At 53.2% G+C, this 12,173-nt stretch overlaps 1 protein-coding gene across 1 annotated transcript; it reads left to right on the top strand.

Moving 5' to 3' along the window:
* The first annotated feature begins 10,183 nt into the window (after nt 1–10,183).
* On the top strand, nt 10,184–11,963 carry C5H11orf96 (chromosome 5 C11orf96 homolog). Its single transcript, XM_032903766.1, has one exon. The coding sequence runs from the start codon at nt 10,645–10,647 to the stop codon at nt 11,371–11,373; it is 729 nt and encodes a 242-aa protein (XP_032759657.1). The 5' UTR covers nt 10,184–10,644; the 3' UTR covers nt 11,374–11,963.
* The last annotated feature ends 210 nt before the right edge of the window (nt 11,964–12,173 follow it).

Here is a 12,173-nt window from a genome sequence, read left to right as displayed (position 1 = left end):
GTGTAGAGGTGGGCAGAGAAGGCAGGTTCCCTGTACTGTGCAACGTGGTTCTCTCAAACTCTACTGCCAGATAGACTTCCAATAAAGTCAGGTCTCAGCTCCTTCCCTTAGGACTTGCTGGTTTCTCTCCATGTGGACCAGACTTGTTGCAAGGACAGAGAGAAACAATGTCTGTCTGATGCCAGCAGCCCTTCTGTGGACCAGTGAGTGATATGGAGGAAAAGGGCAGAGTGGGAAGAGCTTGTAGGGACTCACCTTCACAGAACAGCGGCTATATGCGCAAGTCTAGGACAGACTGGGGGAGCAGGACCCAGTTTGTTGAAAAGAGATTGGGGCAGCCACAGCAGGCGGGTGGGGGAGACACATCGTGGACACCAGTAGAGGAAAAGTAGAGAGAGGACTAAACCCAAGTGTTTCCACGGAGAAGGAAAAGCAGTGACAGAGATTGGGAAGGGACAGTCCTGATAGGAAGATGCTCGAGAACATTCTGTCACAGCAGCCGAAGTTCTCTCCCACCTTGTTATTAACTCCAGTCAGACTGGATTCTCCCCAGTTAGGTCAGGAACAGCGAAGGACCACAGTTAATAGGGCAGATGGTTTCTACAGAACAGACAGTGGGAAATCAGGCCTGTGACTCGACTGCAGGAGCAGGCTAGGTGATCATCTGTCTCAGGCTCCTGGGTGAAGCTTCTTCTTACCTCAGATCTCAGTTTCCCCAGATGGAGTACACTGCCCCAAGAGCCTACTCTCCCGCCCCAATTCTCTGCCTGGTATCCCCAGGACTCTGCAGCCGTCTACCAGGTGGCTGCCTGCAGCGCTGAGTGGGAATAAATCCTGTGCCCATTTCTGTTTCTGTGGGGAAGCAGGAGTGGGCATGGATGTTGTCTGTACAACTCCTCTCCCCCACGCTTGAGACTATAGACTGTACCAGCGAACACTCATTCTTGCTATGAGAAAAATGACTGTCAGTTGATTGACAGTTGAGAATCTAGAACCTTTCCTGGGCCCAGTGGGCTCTTTTTTTTTTACCTCACCTGCTACAGACTCCTTGCCTGGGGAGGTCCAGCTGTCACCATGTAGGTAAGACCGTCGGAACTTACAGACCTGGGTTCAAACTCCCACCTCTGCTTGGCTGTGGAGCCTCTGGGAAGTTTCCCCCATCTCTGATTCTGTTTCAACAAGAACTTGAGGGTAGTATTCTTTCCTGGGGTGAGGACACAGATTTCTGGGGACACGATAGTCACACCTATTCTACACTGGAACCAGGGCCTGAGATTAATACTCAGGAAAACCAAACATTGAGGTCCAACCAAACGACTGGCTGGAGCAATGGCCGCTGTTCCTGCTTGAAGAATTCAAGAACATGCCTTCTGCTTTTGGAGTAGCCATTTCCAGCGTGTGCTGAGAGTGGCCCATGCCCCAACACATCCTAAAAGTTCAGAGACCTAGCACCAGCAGAATCTGCTGGTACCCACAGTCTGAGTAGGGCACATGCCGGCCTGAGGAAGAGGGGCTCTGGACCCCCAAGATGTGCCAGCAACCGAGTGCAAGGCTGACTGGGAATCTCATCACAGAGTCAGCCTAGCACATCGTGCAGCGAGGTATCTTTCCAACCCCAATCTGTGGACTCCATTAAGATGTGCACCCTTGATAAGGGCCCAGGTTTCAACACAGTGTGTTCTTATAAATTACCGAGTTTGATCCCTATAAATGCCCCGACCAGGATGACACAGGCATGAGGCTTCACAATCTCAAGGTGGCAGAAGAACGTTCTAGCAAGTTCTAGAATCAAGACATGCAGGGAGGTGGTCTTGAGCTGCTGCAGTGTAGGTTGATGTCGTTATGCAGGTGAAGGCAGACACAAGATAAAACGAGGCCTGTCATTGGATGAGAAGGAAAGGAGGCGGGAACAGAGGTTTAAGAAGGAGAGGGAGAAGGAGAAAGGAGGAGAGGCAACACTGCTGTTCATCCCCATGCTCTGACTCAGGACCAAAGCCTTTGAAAGTCCTGTTCACTGATGTCTACAAGGCCCTCCATTCCTCCACCTTTATGCTAGAGACAGCTGTGGGCCAAGGACATCTCTGTCAGCCAGAGACTACTGGTCCAGACCTGCCCTGTCCAAACTTTGGAAAGTGGTTCCTTCCTGGGCCCCTGGATTAGGAGACATACTCTTACTTATATTGGCTTTTGACAGCTGCAGGGCCTGGGACTCTGAGAGCCCAGATGACTTGCAAGGTCCCACAGTGGGGACAGCGGAAGCCCTTTTCATGGCTGCCATGGACAGCAGAGACTGGATTCTGCCTGAGAGAACCTCTGTCAGTCTGCCTTTATGGTGCTGGCTCCAGCTGCCCTCTGCTTAAGGGACTTTGAAAGCAAGGTCTGCCACTTTCCCTCCCCACCTCCACTGGGTCCTTTCGGTTGGATCTCAGTGTTTTCCAAGTTGTCCCAACCTGGTGGACTGGAGTAATCCTTCTGCTTCAGCCTCCTGAGAAGAGACTTCTTTCATCTGGAGACATAAAAATGTCGTCAGGGCTTGCTTTATAGAATACACATTTTTGGCTCAGGGTCCAACAGCAGCAGAGAAATGCCTTAGGAGGCTAGGGCATGTCCCAGGGTTTGAGCTTCCCCATCTGCTTAGATGGGGTGGAGCTGGATGGATCTAATCCTGTTCCCAGGAAACAGTGAGGTTTGGGATGAGGGCCAGGGATAGGCTCTACCCTTACTCTGTCGTTTGCTGTGTTGTGTGGCTTTGGTCCTCAACCCTGTCCTCTCTGGCCTTCTCTGGCTTCATCTCAAAAGATTACAAAGATATCCTTGCCTTGCTGTGGTGGCTGAGGAGAAGCCATGTTGCAAAGTTTAAGAATGTGAGGACACAATGATACTCAGACCTGTAGGAAACACAGAGACATGGACCTAGGTGGGGAGCTGTGGCGAGAAAATGCCGTTAGCAGAGACATGAACTTCCATTTCTCTCTCAAGCATTGCTGGGCCACAGGCTGGACAGGATCTTCAAGAGGGTCTCTTGGTCTCCCAAGAATGTCCAACTTTCAACCTGGATCTGTTGTCCCTAGGGACTCCTGATGGGAGCAGCCCTGCCATGCTAGCCCAGCAGCCCAGCAGCAGCTGGTGTCCCATTGCCCAAGGGATGGGGCAGCCCAGATTAGAGAGTGAGCTCATCACTGCCCGAAGAAGACCACAGGTTCTGACTCGAGGCCTTCCCTGGCTCCTCCCTTCCTCTCTGAATGTGCCTCTCTGCCCTCTCCCTTTTGCCTGCTCCTTGCTCAGTGCACACTAAACCCCCCCACCCCCCTCCTGGAGCTTGCTGAGGATCGTCATGGCAACCCTCCAGCCAAATTATTGAAGCCCTTTTTATGCTCCCAATTGTTCCAGACAAGTGCTAATTCTGAGTGAAGAGAAGCAGTTGGTAGGATGCTGAAGTCAAGGGCTTTGTGCCAAGGGCCTGCCGCAGGGTGGAGTGAACACCAGTGGGAGAGAAGGGTGTGAGCAGGAGGAGGTTTGCCATCCAAAACAGCCTGTCTGCTCCCTTTCCCTTCGCTTATGTCCCATTCACATCATACACGCAAACAGAAACACATGCACGTGCACACACACATATAAATGTAGACTCACGTGCACACATGCGCGCACACACACACACACACACACACACACACACACACCCCTCAAGTGGCTAGAAATACTCAAAATGCAGACTGACTTAGATAGGCCATCTGAAATACTACCTCTCACTGAGTACCTAGATCGCAGAGAACCACTCTGGGAAAACGTTAGGGTAAGTGGGAGGCTCTAGCAGCTTCTCATAGCTTTGGATCATTGTAGGTATGTATGTGCCAGTCCTGAGGAGGACCCTGAGTTATCGTCCTGTCCTTCTTCCTGCTGTGATGTGTCCTTCAGGGCCTGGCCTTGGCTCCTAAGATACCCTCACGTCCTGCTGTCAACCGCCCCGGGGCAGCATGCTAGGGCCTCCTTGAAAGCAGAGTGATGGGCATAGATGGAGAATTGATGGCAGCTTTTTAAAAGCCTGGCTCCGCCCAAAAGCCAAAGTGTGGGCGGGGACAGTGGAGGGGGTGGTGCCAGCAACCTTTCCTGTGTGCTGCCATCTTCTTACCCCATCTACTCTGGGTGGACTGGGCCTTCTCCCTCAGCCACAGCCTGGCCTGAGAGAAAGCACTTGCTTCTTGAAAATGGATCTCTTTAACCCTGCATCTTCCCCCAAAAGAGTACAGACTCAGAAGGGTCCAGAGAATCTAGGAGTAGCCTCTTGGCCTCATAGAGGTGTCGCTGCAGCTTGGGGCTACTGAGAAGTTCGACAGGTTCAAGACACAGGCTGTGAGCGACTGAATGGGTTTAGACATCCAGACGCATCTGACATCTGGTCTGGTTCTGGTTCTGTCAGAAGGGAGACTGCAGAATACAGTGGGCTGGAGCAAACCGTGAGCCTGCTCCTGAGTCAAGCAGGCCTGGCTTTGGGTTCCTGCCTCAGGGCTTGGGTGGCCATGGCAAAACACCAAGCTTCCCTGGCCACATTCGTAAAGCAGGTATGGAGTTAGGAGCCTGCAGAGGAGTCCAGGGGATGTTTTAGTGAGATGATGCACAGAGTCTGCACATGGCAAATGCTCAACTGAGCACATTGCTGTGGCCCTCTGTGCACTCATGGCTGCAGTCCTGACAAGAAGATGACTATCGTACATCTTCTTTAATGGCCATCCCCCAACCCAGGGCATGCAAGCAAGGCCGTGTATAAAATTGGATAATGCCCCCTGCCAGAGCGCCCAACCTCCACAAATTCAGCCCAGTGGCCAGCAGGAATCCAGTCCTGAGCAGCTCCAGTATGGAGACCCACCCCCAGGTTTGTCTACCCCACCCTGTTCATGACAAACAGAAGGCTTTGCCTATAATCCTAGCACTTGGGAAACAGGGGCTGGAAGATCGGGAGTTCAAAGTCATCCTTGACTCCAGCAGGCTCTGAGCCAGTCTAGGTTGCAGGAGATCCTGAATCAAAAAACCAAAACCGGCTGGAGAGAACTCAGTCAGTGAAGTGCTCACCCCACAAGATAAGACCCTGAGGTTGACCTCCAGCATCCATGTAAAAAGCTTGGCACAGAGGCCTACGTCCAAGGCAGGCCAGGTGGAGAGAAATACCTGAACAAACAGAAGGCACTTGCCCTTTTACCTGTGGAAGACGGGTAGATGGGAATATATTAAATACTGGGTTAATGTCCCCAGAGGCATCCTGGGCCTTCCTCTTGGCAATAGCACCCAATATGCAGTCCAACATCAGGACTTTCACCTAGAAATCCGACTTCAGTTCCCTGTGGCTTAATATGACTTCTTTGAGGCTGTGAGTCAGGCAGGGAGAGAGACACTGAGCCCCTAGATGTCCTGTGGAGTCGGGGTTTTTCCCTGATCCCTGACATTATGCTCTACTGAGGAGGAAGAGGAGCTGGGAAGATTCAGGCATGAGATCATAAGGACAAAGAGGGCTTCGACTTCATGCTAGCCCATGTTTAGATCTCTGAGGCACTGCTCACTTAGACCATCGACCCCAAGACTTTACATAGGCTTCCCAGGTGCGAATTCAAGAATCAGAGTGACCCACCCATGGCATAGCAGGGTCTAGAATATAGTTGTGTCTCCTCCAAACCTGACAGTAACCCTTGGCTAGCTCTTAGGGGTGGAGTGGAGACGCAAAAAGGACACCTTTGATGGGGCTGGTTCTTGAGCCACTCTGAGCTGGAGATGGAAGAGGGCAGGGCAGGGCAGGGCATGTGACCAGGCAGTGTGGGTGCTCAGATCGGCAGTTTCTTTATTCTTGCCATCTGGTTAGGGCGGTGCTGGAATGAAGATGCCCATAACTCAAGCATGCTAGGTTAAAAACTGCCACTGATCACACAACAGCCCTCAGGTTTTGAGGGCAAATTCCATCTCTCTACCCTCTCTGTTATTCCCCAGGCAAGGAGGATGACCTCGTGGCTAATTTGGGCTGCTTACTGTGAAGCACGAACTTCCTATTCTTGCTGCCCTACACCAGGATCAGGAAATCCCCATCTGAGAGTGGAGAGGGACTGTCCAGGGCAGCTGCCCCCCTCCACCACCCCACCCCACCCCCGGCTGGGAAGTTGGAACCAGGAGAGCTTCCTGTTAGAAAGGAAGACTTGGCAGAGACCGCATGGCCTGCTGGGAGCCCCGAGAAAATGGTGAGCTTAGTGGTTGTCCACACAAAGGGCTTGTGTGCCCTATTGTGTGCCACCTCCATCCTGGGTGCTGGAGAAAGGCAGTGACCAGTGCTAAAGTCCAGGGAGAATGAGAAACAACACACACAGCAAATATGCAGAGTCCTAACGTGGAGATTGATACATTGCAAAGTAAAAGGGGGACTGAGGGGCTACCTTGAGGAAGGTGATCAGGAAAGGCTTCACATTGTGGAGGAGGAAACTGGAGCTGCGCTGACCAACAGGTGGCTTATCTAAGGCTATACCGTGGCTTCTGGTAGAGCCAGGCTGGGATGGGCTCTCAGAAACCATGGGAGGAAGCCCTGTGTGGCTGACCCTGTTGCCCTCTTTATCCCTGACCCCTGGCTGAACTGGCAGTTGGTTGCCCATTCACTCTTAGATTCTGATGTTTTCTCTTGGTCTCTCTCATTGGCCTATAGCTTGTTCAGTAACCTAGACTGTTACTCAGGAGCCGTCCACCATGTTTTATTTTATTTCTTTTAGACGGGGTCTCTCATTGACGTGGCATTCACCTATAACTGACTGGCCAGTGACCAGGGTTTACCTCACTCCACCTCCCAAGTACTGAGATTCCAAGCGTATGTCACCATATCCCGCTTTTTCTCATGAGTTCTGTGGATCTAATTCAGAGCTTCATGCTTGAACAGCAAGCAGTTGACTAACTGTCCCCAGCCTTCCTCCTAGTATAGGCCTGTCCCAGCCCTCTGTCTGAAGAGTGAGTCTTTTCCCAGGCCTCCACTGTTGATGGTCAGGATGAATCCCAAAATCTTCACTTCAACCCTGCAGGCCTCCCCTAAGCCCCACTCTTTCTGAACATCTCCACTTGGACATTTCATGAGTCTCCTAGGACAATGTTGTGTCAATATAAAGACTCCAAATTAGAATAGGTTTAATATAGTTGTTTTCTCATAGCTCTGAGGAAAGTTCAAGCCAGTAGACAGCTCAGCTCCATTTAGCCTTTGAGGAACCCAGATTAATGGTGGTACTACTGTCGTTAACATAATGTTCCCATGATTGCTTCCTTGCTGGTCCCACCAGAGGGGGAGAAAAGTCACAGAAGGTATTTCCCCTTGGGCAGGTGAGGTAGAAGTGACATGCTGTTGCTAAGTGACCCCCTTGCTAGGGAGAGGGGAGACATTGAGGAATGTGACTTGACTGTGTAGATAGCTAGAGGGCTCTGCCCAAGCCTACTCTCAGAAACCATGGGAGGAAGCCCTGTGTGGCTGACCCTCTGTTGCCCTCTTTATCCCTGACCCCTGGCTGAACTGGCAGTTGGTTGCCCATTCACCCTCCATTCAGAACTGTCTGTCTTGGGCTCCCGGAGATCAGCCTTGCAACTTTGTTTGTTGGTGATACAGACTTCCCTAGGACCTTAGCTGGCTTCAGGTTTATCTGGTTCTAGACAGTTCCACGTGGCTGTTAACTGCTTTCCTGACAGTTACTGTCTTTATGGCCAACCCACCCCCTTTTCACTGTTTTCCAATGAGAGTCACAACCATGGACATCCAAAATGATAGATTTGGATGACACCTCTAACATACAATTTGGCCCCAGCAGTGATTTTGAAGACTTAATCTTTGGCACCATAGACAGGCTTTAAGAGGCTCTGGTCCCTGGTCTCATCACCTGCCCTTTGGATGTCTAAGTGTCTTTTGCAACCCAAAGGACATCAATTTTTCTGGACTCTATTTCTGCCTGCCTCTTCTCGCAAGCCAACCAGTCGCTTTCTTGTAATATCTTGCTAAATGCAGCACCAAGCAGGCGACACATGCAAAAAAAAAAAAATTTCTTTGGCTCTTCTCGACCATTTTTGTAGAATCACATAGGCTCAGTAGGCATGCAGTGCGACTCCCTGAGTGCCGTGATAACATCAGGGACATAGCTTTTCCTTCGGGGTAGCCATACTGATATCCAAGCAATGCAGGGCAGAGAACAGCGCCTGAAGTTTTAAGATGCAGATTCATATCGTTCTTTCACTGGGTATAATTCTGTCGTGAGCATCTTGGACCTCACACAGGCAGGAAATGAGTTTCGATGGGCTGCTGGCAGACTTTACCCCCATAGTTAAACAGTACCCTTGAACACTTACCGGAGCCAAATGCATAGAGGTTAGCCTTGGTCCCTGTGACCATCCCACACCTTACCTTCAGACAAACCACAAATCAAACCATTTCCCTGCATCTCTGTGGCCTCAGTCCTAATGCAAGGCTTTAGTGGACTGAGTGAGGTCATGTGACCTAAGGTCACATCTAAGTGGGTACCCTGCTCTTTCTCAGGCTTGTCTCCTCACAATATTCAGAGTGAGCTTTGAAAAACATCAATTGGGGAAAAAAAAAAAAGAAAAGAAAAACATCAATTGGAGGAACTGTTTCAATACCATTTCTTTTTTTTTTTTTTTTTTTCCTTTTTTTTTTTTTTTTCGGAGCTGGGGACCAAACCCAGGGCCTTGCGCTTGCTAGGCAAGCGCTCTACCTCTGAGCTAAATCCCCAACCCTCAATACCATTTCGTGATGGCGCCCTCGTGGTTAAATTCTGTTTCTATGACATGCTCTCAAGACCTTAAGAAACTGTTCCTGCTTGTCTTTCTCCCCTGTTCAGTCACACAGGCTGCCCCGTGGTTGCCCTAGTGACCTGTACCAGGGGTCCTGATGCAGACACTTTCTTCCTTCCTTGGCACCCATGTGTTCCGTTCCTTCATCACTCCCCCATCAGCTGTTTAATTCTTCACCTCAGTGTAGTAGGTAAGAGTGAGCACTTGGGGTCCAGGATGCCTGGACCTCAGCTCTGCTGACTAACTGTAGGACAAGTTGCTTAGCCCCCCCTGTGCCTCTGTCCCCCCAGCACAGCCGTGCACAGTAGTGCTCAGCCGTGATAGTGACTCTGGCTACCCAAGGTTGCTGAGAAGATAGCATAGCGCATCGCACACTCGCACTGAATGAGTCAATGCATAACCAGAACTTGCCTCGAGTGCTTGGCGGTGCCACCCACTCTGGGACGTCTCTCCTGGTAACTGGCTCTATATACCTCCCTCTGCATTTCCAACAAGACACCACCAGTTCTGGTAGATGTTTTCATGCTGCCCTCCCACCAGAATGCAACTTTGACAGGGAGTCTGTGGGCTCCTCCTTTGCCTCTCTCGCTGTCTCGACAAGCTCTCGTGCAGCCCAGGCTAGCTTCGCGTTCTCTCTACAGCCAGGGCTGGCTTTGAACTCCCGATCCTCTGGCCTCCATCTCCCAAGGGCTGGGATTACAGGTGTATACCACCACTCTGGATTCAAGGACTCTTTCATTGACTCCCTGAGCGCTTGCACACCGTCTTATTAGGCTTCTGGTAGGTGGATATATCTGGAGGCCAAACCTCAGAGACCCTCCATTACCAGAGGCCATGAGTTTCCTCCTGGTCAAAGCAAAACTCACAGTTATCTTCTGGGCCCCTGGGGCAAGAGCAGGGGCTACCCTGTGAACCCTTTCTCCAGTCTTGGGTTACTCACCGGTGGGGTTTGGCTTGGGAATGCTACCCTTAGCATTAGCCTTCAGAGTCCACCCTACCCTTTTCCTTCAGTTTCTAGTGGACTAGTTAATTAGCCCTTCCGAGCCTCCCTTTTCTCGTGTGAAATTGAAGGAATACTAATTATCCCACCCGGCTGTTAAGAGGATGAACAAGATAATGTATGTACAGGGAGCTCGCTAGCAGGCTCGGATAAAGTGCTCCAGATGGGAGCTATTATCATTGTTGTCAGTGCCCTGTTTAAGTGCCACTCTGCGGTTCATGAATGGGGGTGCTGGAGGGACATGGGGTGGGGGAGAGTGTGTAGAGAAGCATGTCGAGAATGGAAGAACTGGAATGGAATAATGGGCTGTGTTTGTATTCGTGCGTAAAGGCGTGTGTGTGTGTGTGTGTGTGTGTGTGTGTGTGTGTGTGTGTGTGTGTGTGTGTGTAGTGTACGGCGTCTGGGGAAGGGGTGGCAGGGTTTCAGAAGCCCGCCCATTTCTCGGAGCTCAGCCATCGGGAGCTGGGCGCCCTGGCTGCGGAGACTGGCAGGAGAGCCAGCAGCTGTCCTGTGGCCAGCGCGCCTGAAGAGGTACCAGGGCATAAGAGCCTGTGCCTCTGGAATGATTGGAGCTGGGAGGCGGGGGAAGCGATCTGAAACCTCGTGGCCGCTTGGGTCTATGCAGAGTTGGACCTGGGGTTATCCTAGAACCAACAACAGTGGCGGCTCGGTTCTGTGGGTCCGGGAGCAGCGGGTGCTCTTGCTGGATAGACCGCGGCGGGCGGGGCTCGCCTTCCGGAGCGTGGCTGGCGGGCGGTGCCGGGGAAGGGGCCGTTACTTTCCCAGAGTGGCGGGGAGGGCGACGTCAGGCGGAAGGGCGCGGGGCGCGCACGCTTTAAATGGCATTCGCTGTCATCCGAGCTTGCAGCCGTGTGGGCAGAGGCGGGCTATATAAGCGGCTGGGCGGGCTGCCGCGGGGCACACGGCGACAGAGACAGCGGCGGCAGGGAGCCTCTCTGAGCACCACCGAGCAGCGCAGCTTAGCCCCGCGTCCCCCGACGGGCCCGCCCGCCCGCTATCCCTCTCCAGCAGTGCCGGCTCGGGCCAGCGAGGCCCGCCGCCACCCCGCAGCAGATTTGGATCCCCTGCCCGGAGAGCCCCAGGCTGTCGCCTCCCGGGGGACCCCGGAGCCGCGGCCGCCCCCGGAGAGCCCGGGCGCCCAGCCGCCCCCCGGCCCCGCAGCCGCCGACGGCGCCATGGCGGCCGCCAAGCCCGGCGAGCTCATGGGCATCTCTTCTAGCTACCAAGCGGTGATGCCACACTTCGTGTGCCTGGCCGATGAGTTCCCGCAGCCGGTGCGGCCCGCCAAGCTGCCCAAGGGCAAGGGCCGGCTGCGGCGACCGCGCCAGTCCCGCTTCAAGACGCAGCCGGTGACCTTCGACGAGATCCAGGAGGTGGAGGAGGAGGGGGTGTCCCCGATGGAGGAGGAAAAGGCCAAGAAGTCGTTCCTGCAGAGCTTGGAGTGCCTGCGCCGCAGCACGCAGAGCCTGTCGCTGCAGAGGGAGCCGCTCGGTAGCTGCAAACTGAGGAACAGCCTGGACTCCAGCGACTCCGACTCGGCCCTGTGAGGCGGTAGCCTACTTGGGGACTTGCTCCGCCGCCAAGCGCCGAGCAACAGCGGAAGCATCCGGAGGGGACCCGCGTCCCAGGCGGCCACGACTACCCGGGATGAGCTCCCCTCCCTCGCTGGGACTGTAGCCCGGTTGCGGATCCGCCGGGGCCCCGGAGCGCGTCCGGGGACGCCAGGGAGGGGAAGCCGCTTTCTTTGCCCTTGTAAATGTTTATTTTTTAACTCTTTCCCAGTACGAACTCTGCCGTGAGTGTGCGCGGGAGGCGGCCCGCGCTGAGTCGGCTCGCCCGGGGTCGCCGCTGCAAAGGCCTTTGGCTCGCAACTCCGATTCTGCACACCGCTCCACTGTGCCCCACCCCCAGCGCACACCCGTTCACACTCACGCCGACACTCTCACTGAACACTTTTATAATTGTTGAGCTGACCGAGGGGACTTGGGGCGCTGCGCGGCTGCAGCTGCAGCCGAGGATTGATATTTATTTTTGCATTGCAATCGCTGAAGGCGTTTTATTTAATGGTCTTTTTACCTGGATGTGGTCTGTGAGGCGTCCGAATGGACACAAATAAAGCCAATATATTTACACTGTGCACTTCTCCGGGCTTTGGACTTCTTGAACCTTAGGGGTCCGGTCTGGAAGGCAGAGGAGGAGGGAATGTGGATGAGGGAGGGGCATGGAGGGTCAAGTGGAGGTAGCTCACAAAACTTCTCCGAATTGAGGTGACACCTCCGGTGCTCTTGTCCACACAGTCTGAGAGGAGAGGGTGATGTTCTGAGGATGGAGAGCGCACTCCTCTCTG

Source organism: Rattus rattus, chromosome 5 (assembly GCF_011064425.1).
Source record: "Rattus rattus isolate New Zealand chromosome 5, Rrattus_CSIRO_v1, whole genome shotgun sequence".
In the NCBI taxonomy this organism is placed as follows: Eukaryota; Metazoa; Chordata; class Mammalia; order Rodentia; family Muridae; genus Rattus; species Rattus rattus.
This window is presented reverse-complemented; position numbering and strand designations above follow the sequence as displayed.

Coding starts and splice junctions, on each gene's coding strand:
- C5H11orf96 (XM_032903766.1), top strand. CDS start 10,645: ATGGCATTCGCTGTCATCCGAGCTTGCAGCCGTGTGGGCAGAGGCGGG.